Raw genomic sequence first — 26,956 nt, 5'->3', positions numbered from 1 at the left:
ACTCCAGCAGTATTATTTATAATAGCCAAGATATGGAAATAACCTAGTGTCCATCAATGATAGATGAATAGATAAAGAAGATGGGGAATATACATATATATACATATATGTATATGTATGTAATGGAATACTACTAGCTATAAAAAAAATGAAATCTTGCCATTAGCAACAACACAGATAGAACCTGAGGGTATTATGGTAAATGAAATAAGCCAGAGAAATAAGGAAAAATAACATATAATTGTACTTATATGTAAAACCTAAAAAATAAAACAAGCAAACAAAATAAAACTCATGTATACAAAGAACAGACTGGTGGTTGCCAGAGGGGAGAAGGAGCTGGGGAGTGGGTGAAATGGGTCAAGTGGATCAAGAGGTAAAAAAGTCCAATTATAAAATAAGTAAGTCATCGGAATGTAACATATAGCATGGTGACTACTGTCAGTAATATTATATTGTATACTTGAAAGTTGTTAAATCTTAGAAATTCTCAACATAAAGAATTTTATAACTGTGTATCATGACAGATGATAACTAGACTTATTCTGATTATTTTACAATGTATACAAACATTTAAGTACACTGTACCTGAAACTAGTATAATGTTACAGGGCAATTATACTTCAATTTAAAACAAGAAAAAGAAGAGAAAGGCACTATTTTACATATTACTAAGGTGAGAAAAGACATCACTACAAATGTTAAAAATTTTAAATACATAATAAGAGATTATGAATAACTTTAAGTCAATAAATTCTACAACACAGACAACAGATACAACCCTTGTATGACAAACAACCAAATTTCACTCAAAGAAAAAAATATGCAGACTAGCCCTGTATTTAGTAAAAAGTGGAAATTCTAGTTTTTAAAAAACTTTCCCACAAAAAAATACTCCATACCAAGTGGCTTCATTGATGAACTCTATCAGACATTTAAGAAAGAAATTGTATCAATTCTACATAAATCTTCAAAAAATTACACATTAGGGAATACGTACCAAGTCACTCGATGACATCAACATTAATAGGATGATTTTAAAACCAGACAAAGATATCACAAGGAAAGAAACATAGAAAATAATAACCCTCATAAAGATTAATGCAAAAATTCCTAATAAAATTTCAGCAAACCAAAAACAAGAACACGTAACAAAGATAGCACACGGTAACTAAGTGCAGTTTATCTCCAGAATACAAGGCTTCAAAAATTAATCTATACGGGGCAGTACTCTAGGAATGACAAGTGAAAAGTCTGGCAAATCATGTCCTCCCTAAGCAATGACAGAACCAGATAACACTTGCAGAAACAACCATTTCAGAATCTGGAGAATAATAAAAGCATACAATAAACCAAGAAGCAGTACTTCAAGAAAAAATACTAAACCTTAACACTTAGGAGTCTGTGGAGCCCCAGGAAGTTACCTTCCTTCCACCCCCGGCAACATGGTTGATAACTCTACCAAGGCTTAGTAGTCTAGAAGTGAAGACAGGGGAGCCCCATGCCCAGGGAGTTTGTCAAAAGTAATTATTACCTTGGTGGCAAGCCATCAGGAAAGTCCAACAATGCAGATAACAGGGGCTGCTATATTTGGAGCAAGCAAAAAACCATCCAGAAATTTCATAGAGAGATTCAGAAAACAAACAGGCATAATGAGCTCTAATAAACTCCTAAATACCCCAGTGGTCTGACAGGCTACACACATGTGTAAAGCCGTATACTCACTCAGGAGAGGGCCTCAGGTATCTACTGATCCCATACTGAATGCAGTTCTTGCACATAGAAAAAAGCCTTATTGGGGCACCTGGGTGGCTCAGTCGGTTAAACGTACGACTTTGGCTCAGGTCATGGTCTCACGGTTCATGGGTTTGAGCCCCGCATCAGGTTATGTGCTGACAGCCAGCTCAGAGCCTGAAGCCTGTTTCAGATTCTGTGTCTCCCTCTCTCTCTCTGACCCTCCCCTGCTCTCTCTCGCTCTCGCTCTCTCTCTCTCAGAAATAAATAAAACATTAAAAAAAATTTTTTTTAAAGAAAAAAGCCTTATTATTAGCTCAATATGTTTAAACACAACCTCCAAGTAATCATTGGTTGACTTCTAAGCATTGGTTAGAGGCAAGTTTACAGTTTTAAATGGTTATATTAAAACAAAAGAAAATATCAAATCAGTAAAATTACACTTTAAGAATCTACTATATATATATACATATATACATGTATATATATATAAACTAATTTACTATATATACACACACACATATATATACACACATACTATATATATATACATATATACATGTATATATGTATATATATAAACTAATTTACTATATATACACACACACATATATATATATAGTAAATATATAAATATATTTATATATATAGTAAATTAGTTTAGGACAACTAAACCCAGAGCAAGCAGAAAAAGGAAATTATAACCATTAAGACAGAATGTGTGTGTGTATATATAGTAAATTAGTTTAGGACAACTAAACCCAGAGCAAGCAGAAAAAGGAAATTATAACCATTAAGACAGAAATCAATGGAATAGAAAACAAGAAAAATCACAGAGAATGCAAATGAAATCCAAAATTTAGTTCTTTAAAAATATCAATAAGAATATCAAATCCTTAACTACATTGACCAAGAGGGGAAAAAAATAGACACAGATCTAGAATTAAAGAAGGGGCACCATTACCAACTTTACAAAAATTAAAAGATTTTCAAGGAAATACTAATAAACAACGTTATGCTATCACACAACTTAAATGAAATGGATAAATTCTTAGAAAAACACACATTACAACAACTGACTCAAGAAGAAATTAGAAAACCTGAAGACAAAAAAAAAAGTAGTAGTTAAAAGTCATCCCATTAAGAAAAGCAGGTGCAAAAACATTTGGAAAAATAATGCCAATCCTCCACAGATTCCTTCATTAAATAGAGGACATATTTTCCAACTTACTCTGTAAAGTCAGTATTAACTCTAGTACTGAAGCCAAAGACATTATAAGAAAAAAAAAATCCAACCAATTTCTTCATGAATAGAGATGTAAAAATTATCAACAAAATAACAGCAAACCAAATCCCACAAGATATGGAGAGGATTATATACCAAGATCAAGCAGCTTTTATCCCAGGAAACTTAGGTGGTTTAACATTTGAAAATAAAGTAATATACAATATATTAATAGAATAAAAGGAAAAAACTACAAGATAATCTCAAGAGACACAGAAAGAACATCTGACAAAATCTATAATAAAAACTTTCAAAGAACAAGGGATAGAAGGGAATTCCTGAACCCTGATAAAGGGCACCTACTAAACACCTACAGCTAATGTCATAATAGCATAAGGCTAAATGCTTTTCTCTAAGACTGGGAATAATACAAGCATGCCCATTCTTGCTTTGCTTGCTTGCTTGCTATTCAACAGTATACTAGAGGTTCTAGTCACTGCAGTCAGCAAGAAAAAGAAGTAAAAGGCATCCAGACTGAAAAAAAGTGGTAAAAATATCTCTATATATAGGAAACATAATCCAGGATAGTGAAAAACCTAAAGAATCTACAAAACCACTAGGAGAACAAATAATGATTTCAGCAAGGTCACGGGAGACAAGATCAATATAAAAAAATTAATGGTATTCCTATATACTAGTTATAAACAATTCAAAAATGAAACTAAGAAAATAATACCACTCACAACAGCATAAAAAGAAGAAAATGCTTAGGAATAAATTTTGCAAAGGAAGCACAAGTCTTATTTATTGAAAGCACAATACATTACACTAAGAGAAATTAAAGAAGATTAAATACACTGGAATATTGTTCAGCCATAAAAAAAAAAATAAGGAAATCCTGACGTTTGTGACAATATGGATGAACATGAATGACATTTTGCTAAGTGAAATAAGCCAGACACAGAAAGCTAAATACCCTATGACCTCACTTATATGTGGACTCTAAAAAATCACATTCCAAGAAGCAAAGAGCAGAAGTGCCAGGGGCTAGGGAAGGGGGATGGAGGGTAAGTGGGGAGATACTAGTCAAAGGGTACAAACTTCAGTTAAAAAACAGGTAAGTTATATTTGTCACTAATGTACAACATAGTGACTAGAATTAATACTACATTACATATTTGGAATCTACGGATAAAGCATCTCTTAGGTAGACTTAACACACACACACACAGTTAACTATGTAAGGTGATGAATATACTAGTTAGCTTGATTGTGGTAATAATCATTTCACAACATGTATGTATATCAAATCATGTTGAACACCTTAAATATATATGATTTATTTGTATTTATTTTTGTTAGTTATGTCTCAAATAAAACTGTAGGGGCTGGGGGGAGAGAACATTTCAAGCATACTGGAAAATTTCTTATAAGTCCCAACAGTAACCACCATTTTGTTTGCTGTCACCATACATTAATCAAGCCTGTCTCTGAACTTCATATACATGGAATTATACAATGGTCCTCTTTTGGTATGAAGATTCATCCATGTTGTTGCTTGCTAGTGCATGTTACCAGTAGTTCATTCTTTTCCATTTCTGTGTATCATTCCATTATATGAATATTATATAATACTCTATTCTTTTTTATTGGAGTTGATATACAATGTTTCACTAGTTGCAAGCGTACATATTCTTTTTTTTAATGTTTATTTTTGAGAGAGAGAGACAGAGCATGCACAGGGAAGGAGCAGAGAGAGGAAAAACACAAAATCTGAAGAAGGCTTCAGGCTTTGAGCTGTCAGCACAGAGCCTTATGTGGGACTTGAACCCATGAACCATGAGATCATGATCCAAGCTGAAGTTGGATGCTTAACCAACTGAGCCACCCAGGAGCCGCTATAATATTATCTTCTTAATGGACATCTACAATAGTTCAAATTTAGGATTACTATGAAGAAAGATGCTATGACATTAAAAAAAATTAACAGGAGAAACAATTCATGCTTGTGGATTGGAAAGAATCACTAATTTTAAGATGGCAATTGTCCCCAAATTGATTTAAAGACTCAATACAATCCCCTATCAAATTCCAAGTGGGCTTTCTCGCTCTCTCTTTTTTTTTTTAGAAACTGACAGGCTGATCCTATAACTTAGATGGAAATACAAAAGCCTAGGAGCCACAATATTTTGGAAAAAGAAGAACAAATTCAAGGACTAATATAGTTCCCAATTTCAAAACTTACAATAGAACTATAGTAATCAAGACAGTGCGGCACTAATATAAATGTAGACATGACTGATCAGTGGAATAGAATTGAGATTCCAAGGGGAAAATAAATTACATTTTTGGTCAACTGATTTTCAACAAAGGTGCCAAAGCAATTCAGCAGGGAAAAGATAATCTTTCCTTTCCCCAAATGCAAATCATGAATTTTGAAGCTCACTTCACACCATACATAAAAATTAACCCAAAATGCGGCGCCTGGGTGGCTCAGTCGGTTAAGCATCCAACTTTGGCTCAGGTCATGATCTCACGGTTCGTGGGTTCGAGCCCCACATCGTGCTCTGTGCTGACAGCCAGCTCAGAGCCTGAAGTCTGTTTCACATTCTGTGTCTCCCTCTCTCTCTGACCCTCTCCTGCGCACGCTGTCTCTCCCTCTCTCTCAAAAATAAAAACATTAAGAAAAATTAAAATGGATCATGGATTTAAATGTGAGATCTAAAGCTACAAGATAGGAGAAAATCTTCATGACCCTGGTTCAGGCAAAGATTTGTTAGCTATGACACTATATGCATGATTCATGATTCAAATGAATTCAAATGAAAATGTTTAACGAAATGATTAATGAGTCATTCAAATGAAAAAATTAATAAACTGGATATTAATCAAAATCAAAACCTGTTTTTTAATTCAAAAAGAAAATTACAAAAATAAAAATGGTAAGCATTTCACCAAAGATATACAAAGAGCCGATAAGTACATGAAAAGATGCTGACATCATTAGTTGTTAGGGAAATGCAAAAATAAAACCACAATGAGATACATATATCCAGCCTTTTCAAAAGTTCACATTATGCCACTTTGCTTTTATGAAAAGACCTATGTCAGTACCTGTTTTTACTAAGCAAAGGAAATCTGAAAAGGATTTTCACTTTTACAAAAAAAGGTGAAAAGTGAAAATAGCTGTCAGTGTTCATTCTGCAGCCAACTGTCGGAGACACCGCATGACACCGCACCCTGAGCAGCAAGAGTGGCTCTGCCAGGCTCTTTCCGTGGGACTGTCCTCAGCATCTCAGCTTCAAGCTACTGCAGCTCTGAAATGTGTCTGTGCACATCTATACCTTATCCCCATGTATTCTGTGCATCCATTAGCAAGATGTGTCCTAAGGTATTAGAAAAACCTAGCGTAGATTATTTTGGGGGTCTGGGAAAGCTCCAAAAATTTTCCATCTAAGTTAACTGTAATTGCTTCTTTGCTTTACAACTTATGAAAGGTCTCATAAGAATGCTCTACTTTCAGACAGAGGGAGAAACCTGTACTATTACTGACTAAATCAGAAGACAGGCTGTACCAACTGCATAAAGAATGTATTGCAACTGGAACTCTCATACTTTTATAGGTAGGAATGTAAAATGATTCAAATCACTCTGGGAAAGTCTGTCAGTTCCTTAAAAAGTTACACATACACCTATCATATGGCCCAGCCATTCCACTTGTAAGTATTTACCCAAAAGAAATGAAAGTGTATGTTCAAACAAAGACTTCTATATGAACTTTCATAGCAGTTTTGTTTGGAATAGCCAAAACCGGAGGAAAAACTACCAAATGTCCATCAACAGATGAGTAAGTTGTGCTATGTCCATACAACGCAATACTACTCAGCAATAAAAAGGACTGAACTATCAAAACACACAACAAACAACATACAAGAATCTCAAACTAATTATGCTGAGTCAAAGAAGCTAGGACCAAAAGTCAACATACCATATGATGCCACTTACATAACATTCTAGAATATACAGACTAATCGAGTGACAGGAAACAGATCAGCAGTTGCCTTGGGCTGAGTAAAGGATGTGAAGTGGCTAGAGGAAGAGATTACAAAGATGCTCAAAGAAACTACCAATGATGATGAATATGTTCATTATATTTGATACAGGTCAAAATTTATCAAAGTCCACATTAGAGATAAATTCAGTTTGTTGCATGTTGATTATACATTAGTAGAGCTGAAAAAGAAATGGATCTCAGGACAAAGAGAAAACAAAAAGAACTGTTATGTGGTTATTATAATTCTCCAGGCAAGAGGCAGTAGTGGCTTGGACTGGGATGGAACCTATTGAGGTAGAAATGCGAGTAGATAACTTTAAAGTTTATTAGAATACAAAATTGGCAATACTTTGTTGATCTAATGGACATTGGCAATTGAAGGAAAGGAAGCAATCAAGGACAACTTTTATTTTGGTGTAAGCAGCTGAGTGAACAGTAATGTCATTTACTAAAATGAGGAATACTGGGATAGGATTACAAAGTCAAGGTTTCTCACCACGATTACCGAGAGTGATTCAAACTGGTTTTACAAGTTTAATGGATTTTAAAACAATGAACCAGGATTTATATACAAACACCTAGAAAATAAAAGTGGGGCACTGATTAACTACCAGAAATATGAAAAATAAATTAATGTGTTTATGATACAGAAAAAGAACTAGTAATTCATGGATGTTATAAAACAAATGCAAACACCTTGGCTCAGAATATATTTTTTTAAATAAATGAAAGGTAGATGTGCACATTAGAAAATAAGTACTTAAAACTATTTTAATTAGATGATCATTTAACTTCCAGCATTTTTTTCCTAGAAGTATTACTTAGGTTTGTCTACATTTCTAAAAATATGTGTCCATTAAAATTGAATTGATAACTCAAAGAAAGAATGCTGTAGCTTCTTTATTTCCTTCAAAACACTTTGCTTACTGGGATGCCTGGCTGGCTCAGTTGTTAGAGAATGAGACTCTTGATCTCGGGGTTATAAGTTTAAGCCCCATGTTTTGTGTAGAGATTATGTAAAAACTTTAGAAAAAAATTCTTTGCTTACCTGTTTAATCTGTCAAATAATGACCCAAATTGTGCTGTTTTATATGATGGACTGAGAACATCTTGACTTTCATTTAATTTGGAAACCAAAGTATTAGAATAATTTACTTTACTGAGCTGAAAAAAGAAAGAAGAACTTGCCAACATGGTAAACATACGTATATATATACAGTTTAAATTATTTACCATAAAATACATCTAAGTGGATATCTATATGCAAAAAAAATGTCTTTTCTGGTTTAAAAGAAAGTAATTGTGTCCTTATTGAAAACAAACGTGTGCTAACAATGAAAGCCAATACCACTATTTAAACAACTGTTAAAACAACAAAACTTAGGGGCGCCTGGGTGGCTCAGTTGGTTGAGTGTCCAGCTTCGGCTCAGGTCATGATCTCACGGTTCATGGGTTTGAGCCCCGCGTCGGGCTCTGTGCTGACAGCTAGTTCAGAGCCTGGAGTCTGTCTTCGGATTCTGTGTCTCCCTCTCTCTGAACCTCTCCTGCTCACACTGTCTCTCTCTCTCCAAAGCTAACCGTTTTTTCAGAGGTTAAAAAATATATATCTTATATACCCAGGATACCAGGATCTTGAGCAAATTATCTCTGACAGAAAACAATTTTTCCCAAAAAATAATAGCTGTACTTATCTCAGTTTTTTCCATTTACTGAGTAATTTTAGAATGCTACTTTAATCTTTCTGAGTATCAGTATGATTGAGTACAAAATGGGGAAGGTATGGAAAAACTTGTGGAAACCAGAGGAGGTAATCAAAGTGTTAATATGGATGGTACCATATAATGTATATTACAGTGACCCAACAGAATCTATACAGTAATAATAATTTGTATTTGTAGCATATTTTATTTATTAGCCATGAAACAAAGAAATGAGAAGTCCAAAGACAACCAATGACAGAAAGTCAGGGAAAGAAAAAAGAGAAAACAAAAGAGATACTCAAAGTCTTATAAAAAGTAGAAGTCTAAAGTCAGGGAGAGCTAGAGGTAAAGTCTGGAAATACATTTCACATCTCAGTTTCAGAGAAACACTGACAGAAATGCAGAGACAAAGTCATCTCATGAAGTGAGAAACACACAAACAGACCAAAAGAGAAGAGAATACTATATGTTGGCCCTATACTACTTCTCTACGGACCAGAGAGCCAAAGCCTGCTTTTTCTTCTAATCTGTTTTTTCAACTTTTTTGTGTTTTATAGTTTCATTTTAATTCTTCTCATTTTTTTTGAAACCTCTCCAAAGAAGCAATTAAAGACTTCTCTACTACTTCACAATGTGACACTACATCTTGGACAGGAACATTAGCCTCTCTTTTTAATTTTCTCTTCTGGGTATTAAGTATAACATTATTTACCCCTCTGGAGATAATCACTAACCTGGAGCCTAAAAATAGAAGATTATTTAAGTAGAGATTACAGAGAGTTTTATTCTCTATCCCATAATCTATCTAGAATGTAAATTTTAGTCTTATAAAATATAGACTGAATAACTAAATGGTTTTTATTGTATCATTCCAAAGTTAATGGGTCCTTAAATTAGTAAGGCTAACATATATCACTGGAATATAGAACTTCATTTTCTCTTCTCTGAAAAACAGAAAACATACTTTAATAAATACTTAAATAAAACTGAATATCATTATAGATTATATATAACAAATATATAACTATAATATATAAAATTGCAATTACAAATTTATAAATTATAAATTCATTTATAAGTGACAGGGACAGAAATATAGCATAAATCCAGTGCATGCTATAAATGAGAGAAAGTAAAAACTAAATATTCCCATTAACAAGACATCATGTTTATATATCCATTTTCCCCACTACCACTATACATTAGTATAATAATAATTTTATATTTTTTAAACTCTGTATGATCTAACAAAATAACTCCTCCTATGGCCTATGGCAGATATATTTCATAATTTTAAAATCTGGATGTGTTTAGATTTTAATTTTGGAGAATTCAATGACTGAACATTTTAGCACTATACATTTAGCTATACAAAAAGATTTGTATAGTTTAAATTCAAGTGCACATAAACAGCTGTCATCTGCCAAATCATAAAAAGAATCAAGCCATCACAACTTGTACTTTAATGGATTACCATGACACTACTGAGATTATGTACTGGTCTTCATACAGCCCTTTCCATATCATACATACTGGGCCACCATTACATCACCAATGAGCCATTCACTGTGATTACAATCAACTATTATATATCCATACTGAACTATTTTCAATTTCCATCAATAATTCTATAAAAGGATGATGATTTCAAATATTTTTAAAGAACATTCCAGTTTTTGTTTTTTTTGTTGTTGTTGTTTTTTTGTTGTTTTTTTTTTTTAATGTTTTATTTATTTCTAGGAGAGAGAGAGACAGCGTGAACAGGGGAGTGTCAGAGAGAGAGGGAGTCACAGACTGAAACAGGCTCCAGGCTCCGAGCTGGCAGTCAGCACAGAGCCTGACACGGGGCTCGAACCCACGAACCGCGAGATCATGACCTAAGCGAAAGTCGGACGCTTAACGGACTAAGCCACCCAGGCGCCCCAGAACATTCCAGTTTTTGGATTCATAATCTTCTACAGTGCAGACAATTAAATTTTGACCAAAGAGGAATTATCATACCTAACTGACATCTACTTTGGCTATATCAATAGCAATTCACAAAAATAAATTAATGTGTTTATGACACAGAAAAATCCATTATTTTTTATATCCATTAGAACAGAAAAAAAGAGAGTATCAAAGAATACAATCATATAAAATGCTAAGACTAGTGATTCAAATGTACCTTCTCATTCTGCTTTTCTTCATAGGCAACTTTCTGAAGACTAGGTGATGTTCTGGGAATGAAATTTTGGTTTGTAAGATTTCTGTTAGAAGATAATTCTGCTGCAAAGGATGATGGAGTGAAACTGCAATTTTCTGTTCTGTTGAACTGAGGTTCGAGCATACTTTGTGAGTCCATGACTTGTGACAACTATAGGAAAAGAAGATACAACCATTTGATTTGCCAAAATATATAAACTAGAAAAGAGGAAAGTCAAATAGAAGTGGAAAAGGTCATGGACTGCAGAAAAAGTTCCAAGGAAAAGCAAGTCATCAGTAGTTAACAGGACTTATTAAGACAAGAGAGGTTAAGACATGATAGGTTATCAACTAAAATTATACTTAAGAGTTCCTTTCCATCTGCCTTTCTTACTACTGATCCCCTCCACCTCAAATTTCATGCCGTCTCCAAATGACAGGAAATTTGAGTTTCACTGACCCACAATTCAGGTAAAAAATATTTCCAAAAGATCTTGGCATCACTGCCATTCTCCTATGTAGTTTAATCTTGGCAATCCAAAGCAAAGAAAGGATAATAATGTAGCATTGGTTCTTAAAATTTCAAGCTTTAATCACAATCTATACATTTTCTAATTGACTAAAATTTTATTTGCTACAAAAAATAATTTGCAACACACCGAAAGAAAAATAATCTTGGGATCAGTGTAAACACTGAGAATAATTTGATATAAAATAATCCAGTCCCTATACTAGAAGAGATGAGTTTCTCAGTTTATCACATTAACCCAAAGCAGGAATTAGCAAATGAGTTAACCTTTGCAGCTCATCAGTAACAAGCAGAATCAAATATTATATACACACAGGCCCAATCTACATTACTAGGACGCCAAAGGGTTCCTCATAAGCGATCAGTTAAAATATTCTTAAGGTATAATTTCCTTACATTAAAAACTTTAAAAATAATTTCAAAGACTATAAAAAAATTTTTTAAGGATAATTTTCCCTGATATTTAAAAAATTTATATCATTTGGTGATATGTCACAATTGTTAAACTTAAAAATTTCTGTTTTAAATCTCACCTGAACTGGGGCAAGTTCTACTGGGGCAAGTTCTTTCTTGTTGCCTAGTCTTTGACAGTATATGCAAATGAAAAGATAATGTTAAAGTTAAAACAACTGGCAATAAAGTTGACTATCACTTTTTCTATATATTTAAAATTCATACAGTTGTATACAAATACACAAAAACATATAGAACTCTAAATCATTCTCTAATTTTATAAAAATTGTATTATTAGTTGATAAACATTTTCAGATAAGGAAAGTCAAACTACACATATAAAATACTTAGTATAAACACAAGCTCATTTGATACACTGTTAACAGCCAAAACAAAAAAAAAAAAAACAAAAAAACAAGTAGAAGAATAAATCCTTTGTACATTTTCCAATGAATCAAAGAGTACTGATGATGACCTGTTTAAATAACTAAATAATATACAACCTAGATAACACCTACTTGTTTTCTAGATCATCAATGCAGAGCTTAGATGGTACACAGTGAGGTGACATTGGAAGTTCTAAATCATGCTTTCTTATGGGCATTTTTATATCTCTATGCATATTCACATGGATTGGTTTTCTCACAGTTTCTGTAATGAAAAAAATTATAATTATAATAAGAAATAAGAAGAAAATCTTTTAAAAACAATGTTTGATATACAATGTCATTAAATAAATGTATATTTTAGAAATCTACTAAGACCACCTATATTCTATATATGCTACAAGTCATTACAGCACTAAAAACTTTCACAAGTAATTCACATCATCGCTTTTTCTTCATTATCTTACATAGTCCTCACAAAAAGGGCAATAATTCAGTTCTATTGTTTTCTTCTTCCAAAAATTCCTTGACCCCCAAACTATATCAGATGCTTTATAATACATGCCCATACGACTACATATGTTGTCTATTATAGCCCTTACAACAGTTTATTATACTTCATTAACTCTCTCTCAATAGACTTTTTTTAAAGTGCACTGCAGGGCTCGATCTCACAACTGTGGGATCATCACCTGACCCAAAACCAAGAGTCAGGCACTCTTAGGGCACCTGGGTGGCTCAGTTGGTTAAGCATGCTCAACTAACTGAGCCATTCAGGTGCCCCTAGATTTTTGAACTCTATAGAAACATAAGCCTTTCCTCTCCTTATACAAGATACTACTATTTGGTCTGCTCAGTACTTTTAACTACTTTCCTTTTCTGAAAAATGCTTTTTTTACACATCCAACAACTATATAGTTTTCATAGGGAACTTCCATATTCTTATAAAACCCTGTCTCCAGAAAAAAAATAACTGATTTAGGAGCATCCACCTGACCCAAGATGAATCAATAATAGGATCATATCCCTGTGTTTACAAATAATTGTTCCAGTGCTAGGACCTGGCAGCAGCAGGTCAAGGTAATATCCTTCCAGTAAAATTTAAAAACTCAGAACCAAGAAACAACTCTCAGTGTTTCCCTTGTGGCATAACAGGAGAGATGAACAATATTAGTTTTTTAACGTCAAGTTTTAAGCCTAAATTAAAAAGACAATCTGAGAGAATTAAGTTAATATCTAAAATGAGAAAAAAAATCTTGATGATATTCAAGTCCCTGATTCTAGCAGGCTCTTAGGCCCAGCAGCACTATTGCCCTTCCCTTTAGTAAACTGTCTTAGTCCATTCAGCCTGCACTACCATAATACCATAGACTGGGTGGCTATAAACAACAGAAATTAATTTCTCAGTCTGGAAGCTGGGCAGTCCAAAATCAAAGTGTTCTCAGATTCAGGGTCTGGTGAGAGCCCGAATCCTGGTTCACAAACAGCTGTCTCCTCACTATATCCTCACACAGTAGAAAAAGCAGAGAGCTCTCTGGAGAATCCTTATAAAAGCACTAATTCCATTCATGAGGGCTCCACCATCATGACCTAATCACCTTCTAAAGGCCCCACCTCCTAATACCATCACTAATAAATTTTTGTTTTTGTATGGAAGGGAAAGTATCTTTTTCCTCTATTCTTCTAAATTCTCAGCTAGGGACTCTATAACAGAAGACAAATAAAACTCTTCACTTGTAAATAAATTTTAAATGGAAACCTTCATAAAGAAATGGAGACCCAAAGAAGTGGTTAGACCTGAGCATTTATATGCTAGGTTTGATGAAGAGTGGAAAGTAGTAGGAAAATGTGATTGAACAAAAAAGGGTGTGAACTAAGTGAAGCATAAAATACGTTCCTCAGAAACAGCAAGGCTTGTTTGTTCAGATTGCTCTCTGTGTCCTTCTGTCTTGGAGATAAAGATGTTCCTTTCCTCAAGGTACAGGGAGGATAGTTCTCACATGAGAATCCTTCCTGTGTCCATGCTTCTTGTCAAATTCCTTCTGCTTAGAATAGTCAGTATGCCAAGGTGCCTTATTTTGGGGCAGTGTGTCCTGACTCCATCGCTTTTTACTGTATTCCCAGCATCCAATACACTACTTATGGTAAGTACTCAATAAATGTGTTGAATGTATAAATGAAAAGAAAGTGAAGGAGAAAGGGAATATATGAAGGTAAATACATCGTTGAACAGCCCCATGAAAAAGAAACTGGTCCCCTATCTTACACCATACACAAATTTAACTCAAAATGGATTAAAAAGTTGAACATAAGACCTAAAACCATAAAACTCCTAGAAGAAAACCTAAGAGGTAAGTTCCTTTACATCAGTATTGGTAGTGATTTTTTTTGGATTTGACACCAAAGCAAAGGCAACAAAAGCAAAACAAACATGAGCAACTATAACTAAAAAGCATGGAGCTAAAATGTATTATGTTAAGTGAAATAAAGTCGATCAGAGAAAGACAAATACCATATGATTTCACTCATATGTGGAATATAAGAAATAAAACAGATGAACATATGAGGGGGGGAAGAAGAAGAGAGAGGGAAACAAACTACAAGAGACTCTTAACAACAGAGAACAAACTGAGGGTTGATGGAGGGATGTGGGTGAACAATGGGTATTAAGAAGGGCTCTTGTTTGGTGTTGGGAGAACTGGACAGCAACATGCAGAAGAATGAAACTAGATCATTTTCTCACACCATACACAAAAATCAACTCAAAATGGATAAAGGACCTGAACGTGAGACAGGAAACTATCAACACCCTAGAGGAGAAAGCAGGAAACAACCTCCTTGACCTCCACCGCAGCAACTTCTTACTTGACACATCCCCAAAAGCAAGGGAATCAAGAGCAAAAATAAACTGTTGGGACCTCATCAAGATTAAAAGCTTCTGCACAGCCAAGGAAACAACCCAGAAAATTAATAGGCAACCAACGGAATGGGAAAAGATAGTTGCAAATGACATATCAGATAAAGGGTTAATATCCAGAATCTATAAGGAACTCACCAAACTACACGCCCGAAAAACAAACAACCCAGTGAAGAAATGGGCAGAAGACATGAACAGACACTTCTCCAAAGAGGACATCCAGATGGCCAACAGACACATGAAACGATGCTCAGCATCCCTCCTCATCAGGGAAATACAAATCAAAACCACACTGAGATACCACCTCACGCCAGTCAGAGTGGCTAAAATGAGCAAATCAGAGAACTCTAGATGCTGGCGAGGATGTGGAGAAACGGGCACCCTCCTACACTGTTGGTGGGAATGTAAACTGGTACAGCCCCTCTGGAAAACAGTGTGGAGGTTCCTCAGGAAACTAACAATAGAACTCCCTTATGACCCAGCAATAGCACTGCTAGGAATTTACCCAAGGGATACAGAAATGCTGAGGCATAGGAGCACATGTACCCCAATGTTCATAGCAGCACTCTCCACAATAGCTAAAACATGGAAAGAGCCTAAGTGTCCATCAACAGATGAATGGATCAAGAAGATGTGGTTTATCTATACCATGGAATACTACATGGCAATGAGAAACAATGAAATCTGGCCATGTGTAGCAACATGGATGGACCTTGAGGGTGTTATGCTGAGCGAAATAAGTCAGGCAGAGAAGGACAAATATCATATGTTTGCACGTATAGGAGGATTAGGAGGAACTTGACGGAGGAACAAGCGGGAGAAGAAGGGCGGAAATGGTGGGGGAAAGGGAGAGAGGCAAACCATGAGAGACTCTTGAATGCTGACAAAAACTGAGGACTGATGGATGTGGGGGGGAGGGGGGGATGGGCATGGAGGAGGGCACTTTGGGGATGAGCACTGAGTGTTATGTAGAAACTAATTTGACAATAAACTATTTGTAAAAAAAAAAAAAAAAAGTATAGGGGTGGAGAGGAAGAATATTAAACACCAGTTATAAAAGGAAAATAAAAAAAAAAAAAAAAAAGAAGGGCTCTTGTTGTGATGAGCACTGGGTAGCATATGCAAGTGATGAATCACTGAATTCTACTCCAGGAACCAATATTGCACTGTATGTTAACTAAAATTTAAATTAAAACAAATAAACATCACCAAAAAAATGAAGAAGCTTCTGCGAGGCAAAGAAAATCTTTCCCAAAATGAAAAAACAAACTATGGAATGGGAGAACATATTTGCAAATCATATATCTGATACGGGTTCAGTATGCAAACTATATAATGAACTCATACAACTCTTAGCAAAAAATGAACAATCTAATTTTGTAAATGGGCAGTGAAACTGAATAGACATTTTTCCAGAGAAGACATACAAAAGGCCAACATCTACATGAAAAGGTTCTCAACATCAGGTAACTTCAGGAAGATGCATATCAAAACCACAATGAGATTATCACCTCACAAAATGATTAGGCAAGAGATTAACAAGTGCTGGCAAGGATGTGGAAAAAGGGAACTTTTGCACACTGTTGGTAGGAATGTAAATGGATGGAGCTACTATGGTGAACATAATATATGTTCCTCAAAAAATTAAAAGTAGAACTACCACAAGACTATACTTTCAGAGATCATTTCTATAGTTCGTTACTAGAGAAGTTTCTCTGAACGTGTAGAGTAACCAAAAGTAGAACTACCATATGACTCAGCAATCCCACCTCTGAGTATATGTCTAAAGGAAATGAAAGGAGAATCAGATGATGATACCTGCAATCCCATGTTCAAAGAAACATTATTCACAATGGCCAAGATATGGAAACATGCTCAATGTGTGTCAATGGATGAATGGATAAAGATGTGGTATACACATATGACAAAATATTCTTCAGCCGTAAAAATGAAGGAAATCCAGCCATTTGTGACAACTTGGATGGACCTTAAAGGCATTATGTTAACGGAAATAAGTTAAGAGAAAGACAAACAATGCATGGTATCACCTACATATGGAATCTTTAAAAAAAAAAAAAAAAAAGTCAAGTTCATAGAAACGGGGAATAGAAAGGTGATTGCTGGGGGCTGGGGACTGCGGAGTAGGGGAAATACAGGTTTGCAGAGGGTGTAAACTTCCAGCTATAAGATGAATAAGCTCTGAGGATCTAATATAAAAGGTGACTGTGGCTCATAACACTGTACTATATTAAGCGAAGAAAAAGAAGGTAAATACATCAAACAGATTTACAACAAAAACTTTTATTGCTAAAGTGCATAAATAACATGTTTGCTTCTAAAGTATAACTAAATTTCCTTATATAAACTGTCATCTGCAGGGTAAGAAACAAGAAAGGAAAAGAAGAGATATTAACAGGATTTATGATCAATTTCTATCCTCCTTTATGAACAGTCTTATTTCGTAAGCTCTCATTTTAGCACTTATTTTGAAGATTAAATATTACACACAAATTCCCTTGAGAGAAAAATATGCCCTAAACTTTTTATTTACTTGAAGGCTCTAAATACGGGCAAAAATGAACTTTATTTTGAAGTATTAGACTACTTACAGTTAACACTCCAAGAATGCCTAAGACATTATTCAAGTTGTGATATAGGAAACTAATCATTAAGGCAAAAATCTTTTTCAGTGTCTCTTTTCAAACAAATCTCTAAATACTTTAAGATAGTAAAGACGTGTAGTTCCCGCTCTTAAGCTAAACTTTGGTAACTATCTGCCTAGGCAGACTAATGAAGTAACTAAAACAACTGCAATATAATAAGTTTGACCATATCTTATAAAATTAATTTTATAGAACACACAACTTAAAAATGAAAAGATTAAGCCACAAAAGATTTTAAGCAAAAATTAACAAAAGTACTAGTTTAAGAAGGCAACCAAGTTTTAAAATTAGTTTACTTTCCATATCTTTGAGTCCCAAAATTAGAAATTTATTAGAAAACTGAATGCTTTGATTACATTAGAGTCAAAACAAAATGCTAATGGAAAGACTTACCAGGTGTTTTCTTCTGGCAAGATATGTGATTTACCATATATAAGTTAAGGAGGTCTAAACTGACAGTGGAATTTTTGACAGGGGATAAAACCCCTAGTAATTTCATCTTTGATTTTAGCCTTTTCTTTTCAAAATATTCCTACAACAATTAAAAATAAAAGTTATTACAACATCCATATGGTTTTAGGCACAGTCATAAAAATAAAAAAGCAATAATGCTATTTAATAATTGACTTGACATTTTCATATTTTGATAATCCCTTTATATGTCTACATGTAAACTGAAATCAATCATGATGACTTACAATTTGCCCAAAAACTCTTAAATTTCACAGCCTCTTAAAATCTTTCTTTTTTAAACATAATGACTTTAAAACAGAACTTTATAAAGCCATTCCCTAGTATCAAAAGATTAAAAATTATCTGAAATACAGAAAAGTTGCCAATTTAATTCCCTTTGTTATCCTTCCATCACTTCTACTTTGCCATTAGCAAGAGTTGTCCTGTGGGGTGGACTGAGAGGTAAACAGGAGTTAAGAGTAAAGGGGGTAGCAGGAAAGGGAAAGGATCCAGAAAGGGAGCAAAATTTGTTTTAAAAGGAAAATTAAGTATGTTTTTTCAAATTTTTTCTTAATGTTTTATTTATTTCTGAGACACAGACAGACAGACAGACAGACAGCATGAGCAGGGAAGAGTCAGAGAGAGAGGGAGATACAGAATCTGAAACAGGCTCCGGGCTCTGAGCCACCTGTCAGCACAGAGCCCGATGCAGGGCTCGAACCCACGAACCATGAGATCATGACCTAAGCCAAAGTCAGACACTCAACCGACTGAGCCACCAAGGTGCCCCAGGTATGTCTGAATATCAATGTAAAGCCTCCAGCTGACAGTGACTGGTTGAGGATACAAGGAGAAAAATTAATTGATGTCATGAAGTCCCTGAGAAAGATTCCAGATGGCAGATTCTTTTGACTAGAGGAAACTATAATACTTCCATAGTCACAGAAGGGAAAGGGAAGATTAGTGAAGATACAAGATAGTTTACAGAACTGGTAGTAGAAATCTGAGATAATTCTCATCTGATACCTTCTATTTCCTCTGAAATATAAGACAAAGTCATCTAATGAGTATGAAGGGATTTAAAAATAAGGTTGGGGAAAAGTGCTTTAGGGAAGCATGACTTGTAAAGGGAAGATATTACATTATCAAAGAACAGAAAAGAAGCATAACTAGAGATCAACACTTTGGGGGAGAGCCATAGGTCTTCCCCTTTCTTATAAATATTCACAAGAATGATCCAGAGTTAGAATATTAAAAAAAAAAAAAAAAACTGAGGAGAGACTGTATATTCATGGTTTTATTACTGAGTGCCTACATTACTGCTTGTCACAATTTTAGGCAAAGGTGATATAAAACAAACAAAAGTAATAAAATCCCTCTCCTGATGAACATATGCTAATGAAGGTGAGGGACAATAGAATGAATAAACTTGAAAGAAAATACCAGATTATGAAAGAAAAGAGGGATGACAAAAAAGGGTCCTGGGGAGAAAGTAGTGAGTGGGGAACTACTGCTGTGATCAGAGAAAGCCTCTGTTAACAGGAGATACTTTGGCTGAAACACAAATGTTGATAAGCCAGGCATACAAATATCTTGAGGAGGAGTATTCCAGGTAAAGAGAAGAATGGCAGAAAGAAGGCCAGTCTAGCTAAACTACAATGAATACCAAGATTAGTAGTAAGAAAATCAGAGAAGTAGGCAAGATATAGATCCTTTAGATCCTTTGAGGCTATGGTTAAATCAGTATTGTTCTAAAAGCAGTGGCATGCCTTTTGTCCGGAGGCTGGCGGCACGGAGCTGATGGTCCTCAGGCAGAGCGATCATGTAGCACAAACAGATTTACTATTCGGACAAATACAACGAGGAGGAGTTTGAGTACCACACATCACGGTCCCCAAGGGCATAGCCAAGAGGGTCTCTAAAACCCATTTGATATCTGAACGTGAATGGAGGAATCTTGGCGTTCAGCAGAGTCAGGGATGGATCTATTACATGATGCACGAACCAGAACCTCACATCTTGTTGTTCCAGCAGCCGCTGCCCAAGAAGCCAAAGAAATGAAGCTGGCAGCCAACTTTCAGCCTCAGGCTTTCCACAGCTGTCCTCACTTGCTAACATCTTTCTGATAACATTTTTATGTTGCCTTCTTGTTTCTCACTTTGATACTGAAAGGATATTCAGACTCTTTGAATATGCTGGAGACTACTTCACTTGAGCAGAGCCAACAGCACCAGTCAGATGAGTGCTAGTTGAGCTGCAGCCTTGGGTGAGTGTGACCCCAGAAGCCACACGGAGCTCTACACGCAGAACACATTTGGTAGATGGAGGAAGCATCTAATCTAAGAATAAGGCCATGGCTGCTACAGGGATTGTGTAAACTTGCTCTGTTGTTTTTTCCTGCCAGGTATTATATGTATGGTGGCTTATGTGTCATTGTATTGAAAACTTTCCATTTTATTCAAGAAATCTATTCCATGTTTATAAGGCTTGATTAAAGAGGAAGCTTTTATAATCTAAAAAAGAAAATAATAAAATAAAAGCAGTGAAAAACAACTGAGGCTTTTAATCAGGGCAATGACAGATTCTGATTTGTGCTTTTAAAAGATCATACTAACTGCTACATGAAGAACAGACTACAAAGGAATAAAAGATAAAACAGAAAAAACATAAATTCAATTACATTAAAATTAAGAACTTTCCTTCAAAGACAGCATTAAGAAAGTAAAAATAAAAGCTACAGAGTACACATATAACCAATAAAAAATTCTAAATATATAAAGACAATAAGGAAAACACAACACAAATAAAAAAATGGAAAAACAAAAAACTTCAAAAAGTACTTCACAAAAGAGGAAACATGGATGAAAAGACAACCTCATTAGTAGTCAAGAAAATACGAATTAAATTTACAGTGAGACCATCTTACTAAGTTAATAACTATCCTGTTTTTATTATAATCAGTTCCTTGCTCTTCTTTAAATTTAGGAGCTTTGAATGTGTGTATGTGTGTGTGTGTGTGTGTGTGTGTGTGTGTATTTTGTTTTGGAACTTCTTGCAAACAGAATTTTACTGCTTACATTCTGTGACTTGCTTCATTTAATATTATGTTTTGGGGATTAATCTACATTAATTATACGTGGTTGATACATTTTCACTGCTATACCATTATTTGGGTATCCCACAATTTGTTTACTCACTCTATGGCTCATGGACATTTGGATGGTCTCCTTCCCACCCCATGCCTCTGCCCTTCTCTTCTTTTGCCTTCTCCTCTTTCTTTTTGCTACTTAACAATGATCCAAACAAGTCTGTACAGGTCTCAAAGTACACATGTGAAGAGTTTCTCTTGAATATATACTGCTCAGTTGTAAGACATATACATGTTCAACTTCATAAAATAAAATCAATGTAAGGAAAAAAACTAATAAAAAAGATAGGAAACAGGTTATAAGGTCATCGTTATACTCTAGGCAATAAATTATTTGAATTGGGGTACTCCTAGCACAGGTAGTGAGATGTGATCAGACCTGGGATATTTGCTGGAACTAGAATCAACAATGATCTTTAGGTATCTGCCTGAGCAAAACGGTTGGCTATTCAAGCTATCTACAAGAACAGAGAAAACTAGACAGTCTTCCAGTTACGTAGGTGAATTTATTAACCTTTGCAAAATATTTCAGGAGATCGCTGTTCTCATAGGGCTAATATAAATAAATATATATTTTCTTTACCTTTTGCTTTCTCTTTTCCTGCTTGATCAGAACCCTGGTACTGAAAAAGGAAGTAAAACAAAAAACATAATGGTTAAAAAATAGTTTCTTAAATGATTGCGATTTTAGTTGAAGACTTAAAATTAAATATTTTCTGAAAAGAAAACTATGAAAATGTTATTTATAGCATATACTGTTTCACAAAATTTTCTTAGAAAATCCAAGAAATCATAAAATAGACTAACTTCTAACAAAAAGCATTTTAAAAATCTGAATTATAGAATCAATATAAGTAAAGAGAAAGCAATGCCTTGGAAAAGATGTATCCCTGAAACATTCAAATCTGATAGCAATATTCTTGGTCAAAATTGCTATTTTCTTGCCTTTCCTTGTATTTCAATATTCTACTAAAATCAAGAGGTATTAAAGAAAAGATCAAAAAATATATATGACCTAAGGAAATGTTAAGTTTATTGTTCGAGCAACTTGAGTTATAATGTATCAGCTAATTGTTTCTGAAATCAACTTCTTTAAAAAAAAAAAAATAGCTAGTAATTATAGATGCACCTTATACCTATGATCTTTTTGTTAAACACTGCACTAAATCCCAGTGACAGTACAGTATTTAACTGTTACTAAAATATTTGTTCTTTTAGTAATACTGTAATGCTATAAAACATTCATGACAAAACAGGCAGATCTGCACAATATAGCTTTTGGATATACATGAAACTAGGGTCTCAAACTCAAGACTTGTGCAAGAATTATAAGTAAAATAGTCAAAGATTTCCTAGCTATATGAAATTATAATAACATGAAAATAATACCTGCTAATAACAAATACCATATATCTTGTACCACTCTAAATACTGTGGATACTTTACATGTATAAACTCATCTTATCTTCACAGCAATTCCATAAAGTAATATCTATTTTTATCCCCACTTTACTGATAGAGAAACTAAGACAAAGAGGTTAAGTAATTTGTCCAACGTCACACTGCTAATAAGTGGTAGAACCAGGATTCAAACACAAGAATTCTGATTTTCAAGTGTTTTTTTTATTAATCTTTATTTATTTTCAGAGAGAGAGAGAGAGAGAGAGAGACAGAACACGAGTAAGGGAGGGGCAGAAAGGGAGACACAGAATCTGAAGCAGGCTCCAGGCTCTGAGCTGTCAACACAGAGCCTGACACAGGGCTCAAACACAGAATCTGAAGCAGGCTCCAGGCTCTGAGCTGTCAACACAGAGCCTGACACAGGGCTCAAACTCACAGACCATGGCCTGAGCCGAAGCTGGACACTTAACCAACTGAGCCACCTAGGTGCCCCCTGATTTTGAAGTTTTTAACCAGTTCACTACACTACTTTCCAAGTACGTCAACTGTGAATACATACACAAAGCTGTTCATTTTTCCAAAGAACATTTTTCCAAATTTTAATAAACTACATGAATGACAGTTACTGAATACCCTCATACTTTGCCACTTATTGAACTTGTTCTTTCGCATATTTTTCAATAGCTATGTGTTAACTGACCATTTTAAACTCATTGATCAAAGAATCTATTCTATTCTGTTCTATGCAGCATAAGTGCACTGCTGGCATTCAAATTTTAGAGAAAAAAAAGGAAAATAAATTACATTTCATTGGCATCTCAAATGTTAAGTTTGGAGAGGACCATAGAGATTAGTTTATTCTCCATCATTCTAAAATTTACAAAAATTTGCGCAGAGCAAAAGAGACTTTTCAAAGTCCAGAAATATAAAAAGTATGACAGAGCCAGCAATAATATTAAGCATTTCAGATTATAAACAGATAATAAAAAGAAATATCAATTCTATCAGCAGTTCTCACATTATGAAAATCAGCAGAATTAGGAACAAGTTCAAAATCTAAATACAGTCTTTATATATGTATAGATCGAGTGCTTTTATTCCAGGCTGATTTTCTGTTATCCAGGACACTTATGGCTCTCACTGAATCCTTTGTACTACATAATCCCCATCACTATGTGCCTAAGAAAAGTCCATTAGGAACTCAAGACCAGCTCCTAGATCAGCCTACTAATCACTAGACCATAGTGAAAGTGAAAAAGGATCCTGATGTAGAAGTCAAAGGTAATTTCTTAAATAGGACATTTTAGATTGTTATGAAGGAAACCTATGCTACTAAACAGTATCTAAATGTTTTACTGAATATAATCACTCTCAATTAGCTGCACTAAAGAAAAACATTGCATCAATTAGGATTCTTAGTTACAAGAAACTGAAAGCCCCTTTGGTTAATTTAAACAAAATAAATGTATTAAAAGGAAACTGGGTAGCCAACAGACCTAGCAAGAAGGCTGAGAAAGCAGATTTGGCAACCAGTAGGAACAAGAAATCGAGGCTGCTGTGAGGTCACAGTCAAAATCATGCCATAATTAGTTTCATAAGGACACCACTGCTGACACTGGTCAACACTGGACACCACTGACTATACTGTTACCAAAAACCCAAGTTTGGCTGCCTGTCACTTGAAAAGCCAATACTTAAAAGAGTTTTGATTGGAAAGGAATTTGAGCTTTATTCAGGAGTCTGGCCACCAGGGAAGAAGGTAGACTCCTGCACAAAAAGCAACTCCAAGATTTCTGCCTGACGTAAAGATTTTTAAAGGACTTCAGGGGGGGCACCTGGGTGGCTCAGTCGGTTAAGTGTCCCACTTTGGCTCAGGTCACGATCTCACAGTTCGTGGGTTCAAGCCCCGCATCAGGCTCTGTGCTGACAGCTAACTCAGAGCCTGGATTCTGCTTCGGATTCTGTGTCTCCCTCTCTCTCTGACCCTCTCCTGCACACACGTGTGCTCTCTCTCTCTCTCTCTCTCTCTCTCTCTCTCTCTCTCTCTCTCTCAGAAATAAATAAAACATTAAAAAAATTTTTTTAAATAAAGGACTTCAGGGCAGTTAATGAGTAAAAGAAGAAATCTGCAAATATCTGGTCAATTAATCTTTGACAAAGCAGGAAAGAATATGCAATGGAAAAAAGTCTCTTCAGCAAATAGTGTTGGAAAACTGGACAGCAACCTATAAAAGAACAAAACTAGAGGTGCCTGGCTGGCTCAATCAGTATACCATGTGACTTTCCATCTCACAGTCATGAGTTTAAGCTCTATTTAGGCATGGAGCAAAAAAAAAAAAAAAAGAGAGCTAAAAGTTTTTTTTTTTTTTAAATATGAAACTGGACCACTTTCTTACACTGTACACAAAAATAAATTCAAAATGGATTAAAGACCTAAATGTGAGAAAGGAAACCATCAAAATCCTAGAGTAGAACAAAGGCAGCAACCTCTTTGACATCAGCTATAGCAACTTTTTACTAGATATGTCCCCTGAGGCAAGAGAAACCAAAGCAAAAATAAACTATTGGGACTTCATCAAAATAAACAGCTTCTACACAGCATAGGAAACAAACAACAAAACTAAAAGGCAACCTACAGAATGGGAAAAATATTTGCAAATGACATATCTGATAAAACATTAGTATCCAAAGCCTATAAAGAACCTATCAAATTCAACACCCAAAAAACAAACAATCCAGTTAAAAAATGGACAGAAGACATGAACAGACATTTTTCTAAAGAAGACATGCAGATGTCCAACAGACACATGAAAAGATGGTCAACATCACTCATCATCAGGGAAATACAAATCAATATACAAGGAGATATCATCTCACACCTGTGAAATGGCTAAAATTAAGAACATAAAAAACAACAGGTATTGGTGAGGATGTGGAAAAAGGGGACCCTCCCCTACACTGTTGGTGGAAATGCAAACTGGTACTGTGGAATATGATATGAAGGTTCCTCAAAAAGTTAAAAATAGAACTACCCTACAACCCAACATTTGCACTACTAGGTATTTACCCAAAGACTACAAAAATACTAATTTGAAGGGATACATGTACCCCAATGTTTATAGCAGCATTATCAACAATAGCCAAATTATGTAAACAGTCCAAGTGTCCACCAATTGATGAATGGATAAAGAAGAGATTGTATACACACACACACACACACACAAATGGAGTATTACTCAGCCATAAAAAAAGAGAATAAAATCTTGCTATTTGCAATATGTGGATGGAGCTAGAGAGTATTACACTAAGCAAATAGAGAAAGACAAATAACCAATGATTTCACTCATACATGGAATTTAAGGAACAAATGATCAAAGAGAGAAAAAAAGAAAGAGGAAAACTGAGAAACAGACTCTTAATTATAGAAAACAAACTGATGGTTACCAGAGTGGAGGTGGGTGGGGGGATGGGTTAAATAGGTGATGGGGATTCCAGAAAGAACTTGTGAGGAGCACCAGGTATTTTACAGAACTGTGGACTACTATATTGTACACCTGAAAATAATAGTATGCTTTATATTAAGCGACTGGAATTTAAATAAAAACTTTAAAAAATTAAATTTAAAAATTTTAATTTTTTTAAAAAATCAGTAAAAGAGGACACAGTGGTAACACTTCTTGAATGCTTGCAGATTCAATGGTGCTAGCTACAAATATTATTGTGGTGGTTGGAGGTTGTGCAAGAGGGTTTGGTTCTGAGTCTTTCTAGGAAACCATGAATGATCTATAATAGGCAAAGAAAGGTTTAGTTAATCATGCAGGCTACTAGGTTGGCCAGGAGGCCAAAGTGGCTTCATCCCCTCCACTCATGAACAGTAAATAGAACCTCCTTCTGGCATCACTGACATTACTGCCTCTGAAAATTCAATCCTGCTGCAGCGCCTACAGCTGCCTGCAACTACAATAGACGCTCTGTGTTCCTTTAGGTCAGTAACTGCTAATTCAAAGTACAGGACAAGTGCATCAGAGTCTGAGCTCAGATCATGTGCCCATTCCCTAGCTGCAAAACAGACTGAAACAAGTATCTGGGTTTGTTTTGCTCTGTTTTGG

The 26,956-nt window shown here is 34.9% G+C and overlaps 1 protein-coding gene and 2 pseudogenes across 2 annotated transcripts in view; 2 read left to right on the top strand and 1 right to left on the bottom strand.

Moving 5' to 3' along the window:
• CUNH12orf40 (chromosome unknown C12orf40 homolog) overlaps positions 1 to 26,956 on the bottom strand; it is a 99,328-nt gene that overhangs the window by 39,566 nt on the left and 32,806 nt on the right. For both annotated transcript variants that reach the window (XM_039217651.1, XM_039217652.1), the window contains exons 2-7: positions 22,030 to 22,069; positions 18,239 to 18,377; positions 12,398 to 12,530; positions 11,960 to 12,008; positions 10,881 to 11,069; positions 8,062 to 8,177 (exon numbers count right to left, since the gene is read on the bottom strand). In XM_039217651.1, coding sequence (XP_039073582.1) covers positions 8,062 to 8,177; positions 10,881 to 11,069; positions 11,960 to 12,008; positions 12,398 to 12,530; positions 18,239 to 18,377; positions 22,030 to 22,069 — 666 coding nt within the window. The remainder of the gene's footprint in view (positions 1 to 8,061; positions 8,178 to 10,880; positions 11,070 to 11,959; positions 12,009 to 12,397; positions 12,531 to 18,238; positions 18,378 to 22,029; positions 22,070 to 26,956) is intronic.
• On the top strand, positions 16,846 to 16,957 carry LOC120220533 (annotated as a pseudogene).
• Positions 20,121 to 20,359, top strand: LOC120220525 (annotated as a pseudogene).

The sequence above is a fragment of the Hyaena hyaena genome, unplaced genomic scaffold (genome assembly GCF_003009895.1).
Source record: "Hyaena hyaena isolate Hyena2069 unplaced genomic scaffold, ASM300989v1 scaffold_704, whole genome shotgun sequence".
In the NCBI taxonomy this organism is placed as follows: domain Eukaryota; kingdom Metazoa; phylum Chordata; class Mammalia; order Carnivora; family Hyaenidae; genus Hyaena; species Hyaena hyaena.
Note: the sequence above shows the minus strand (reverse complement) of the source record. Positions and strands in the feature narration are given on the sequence as shown.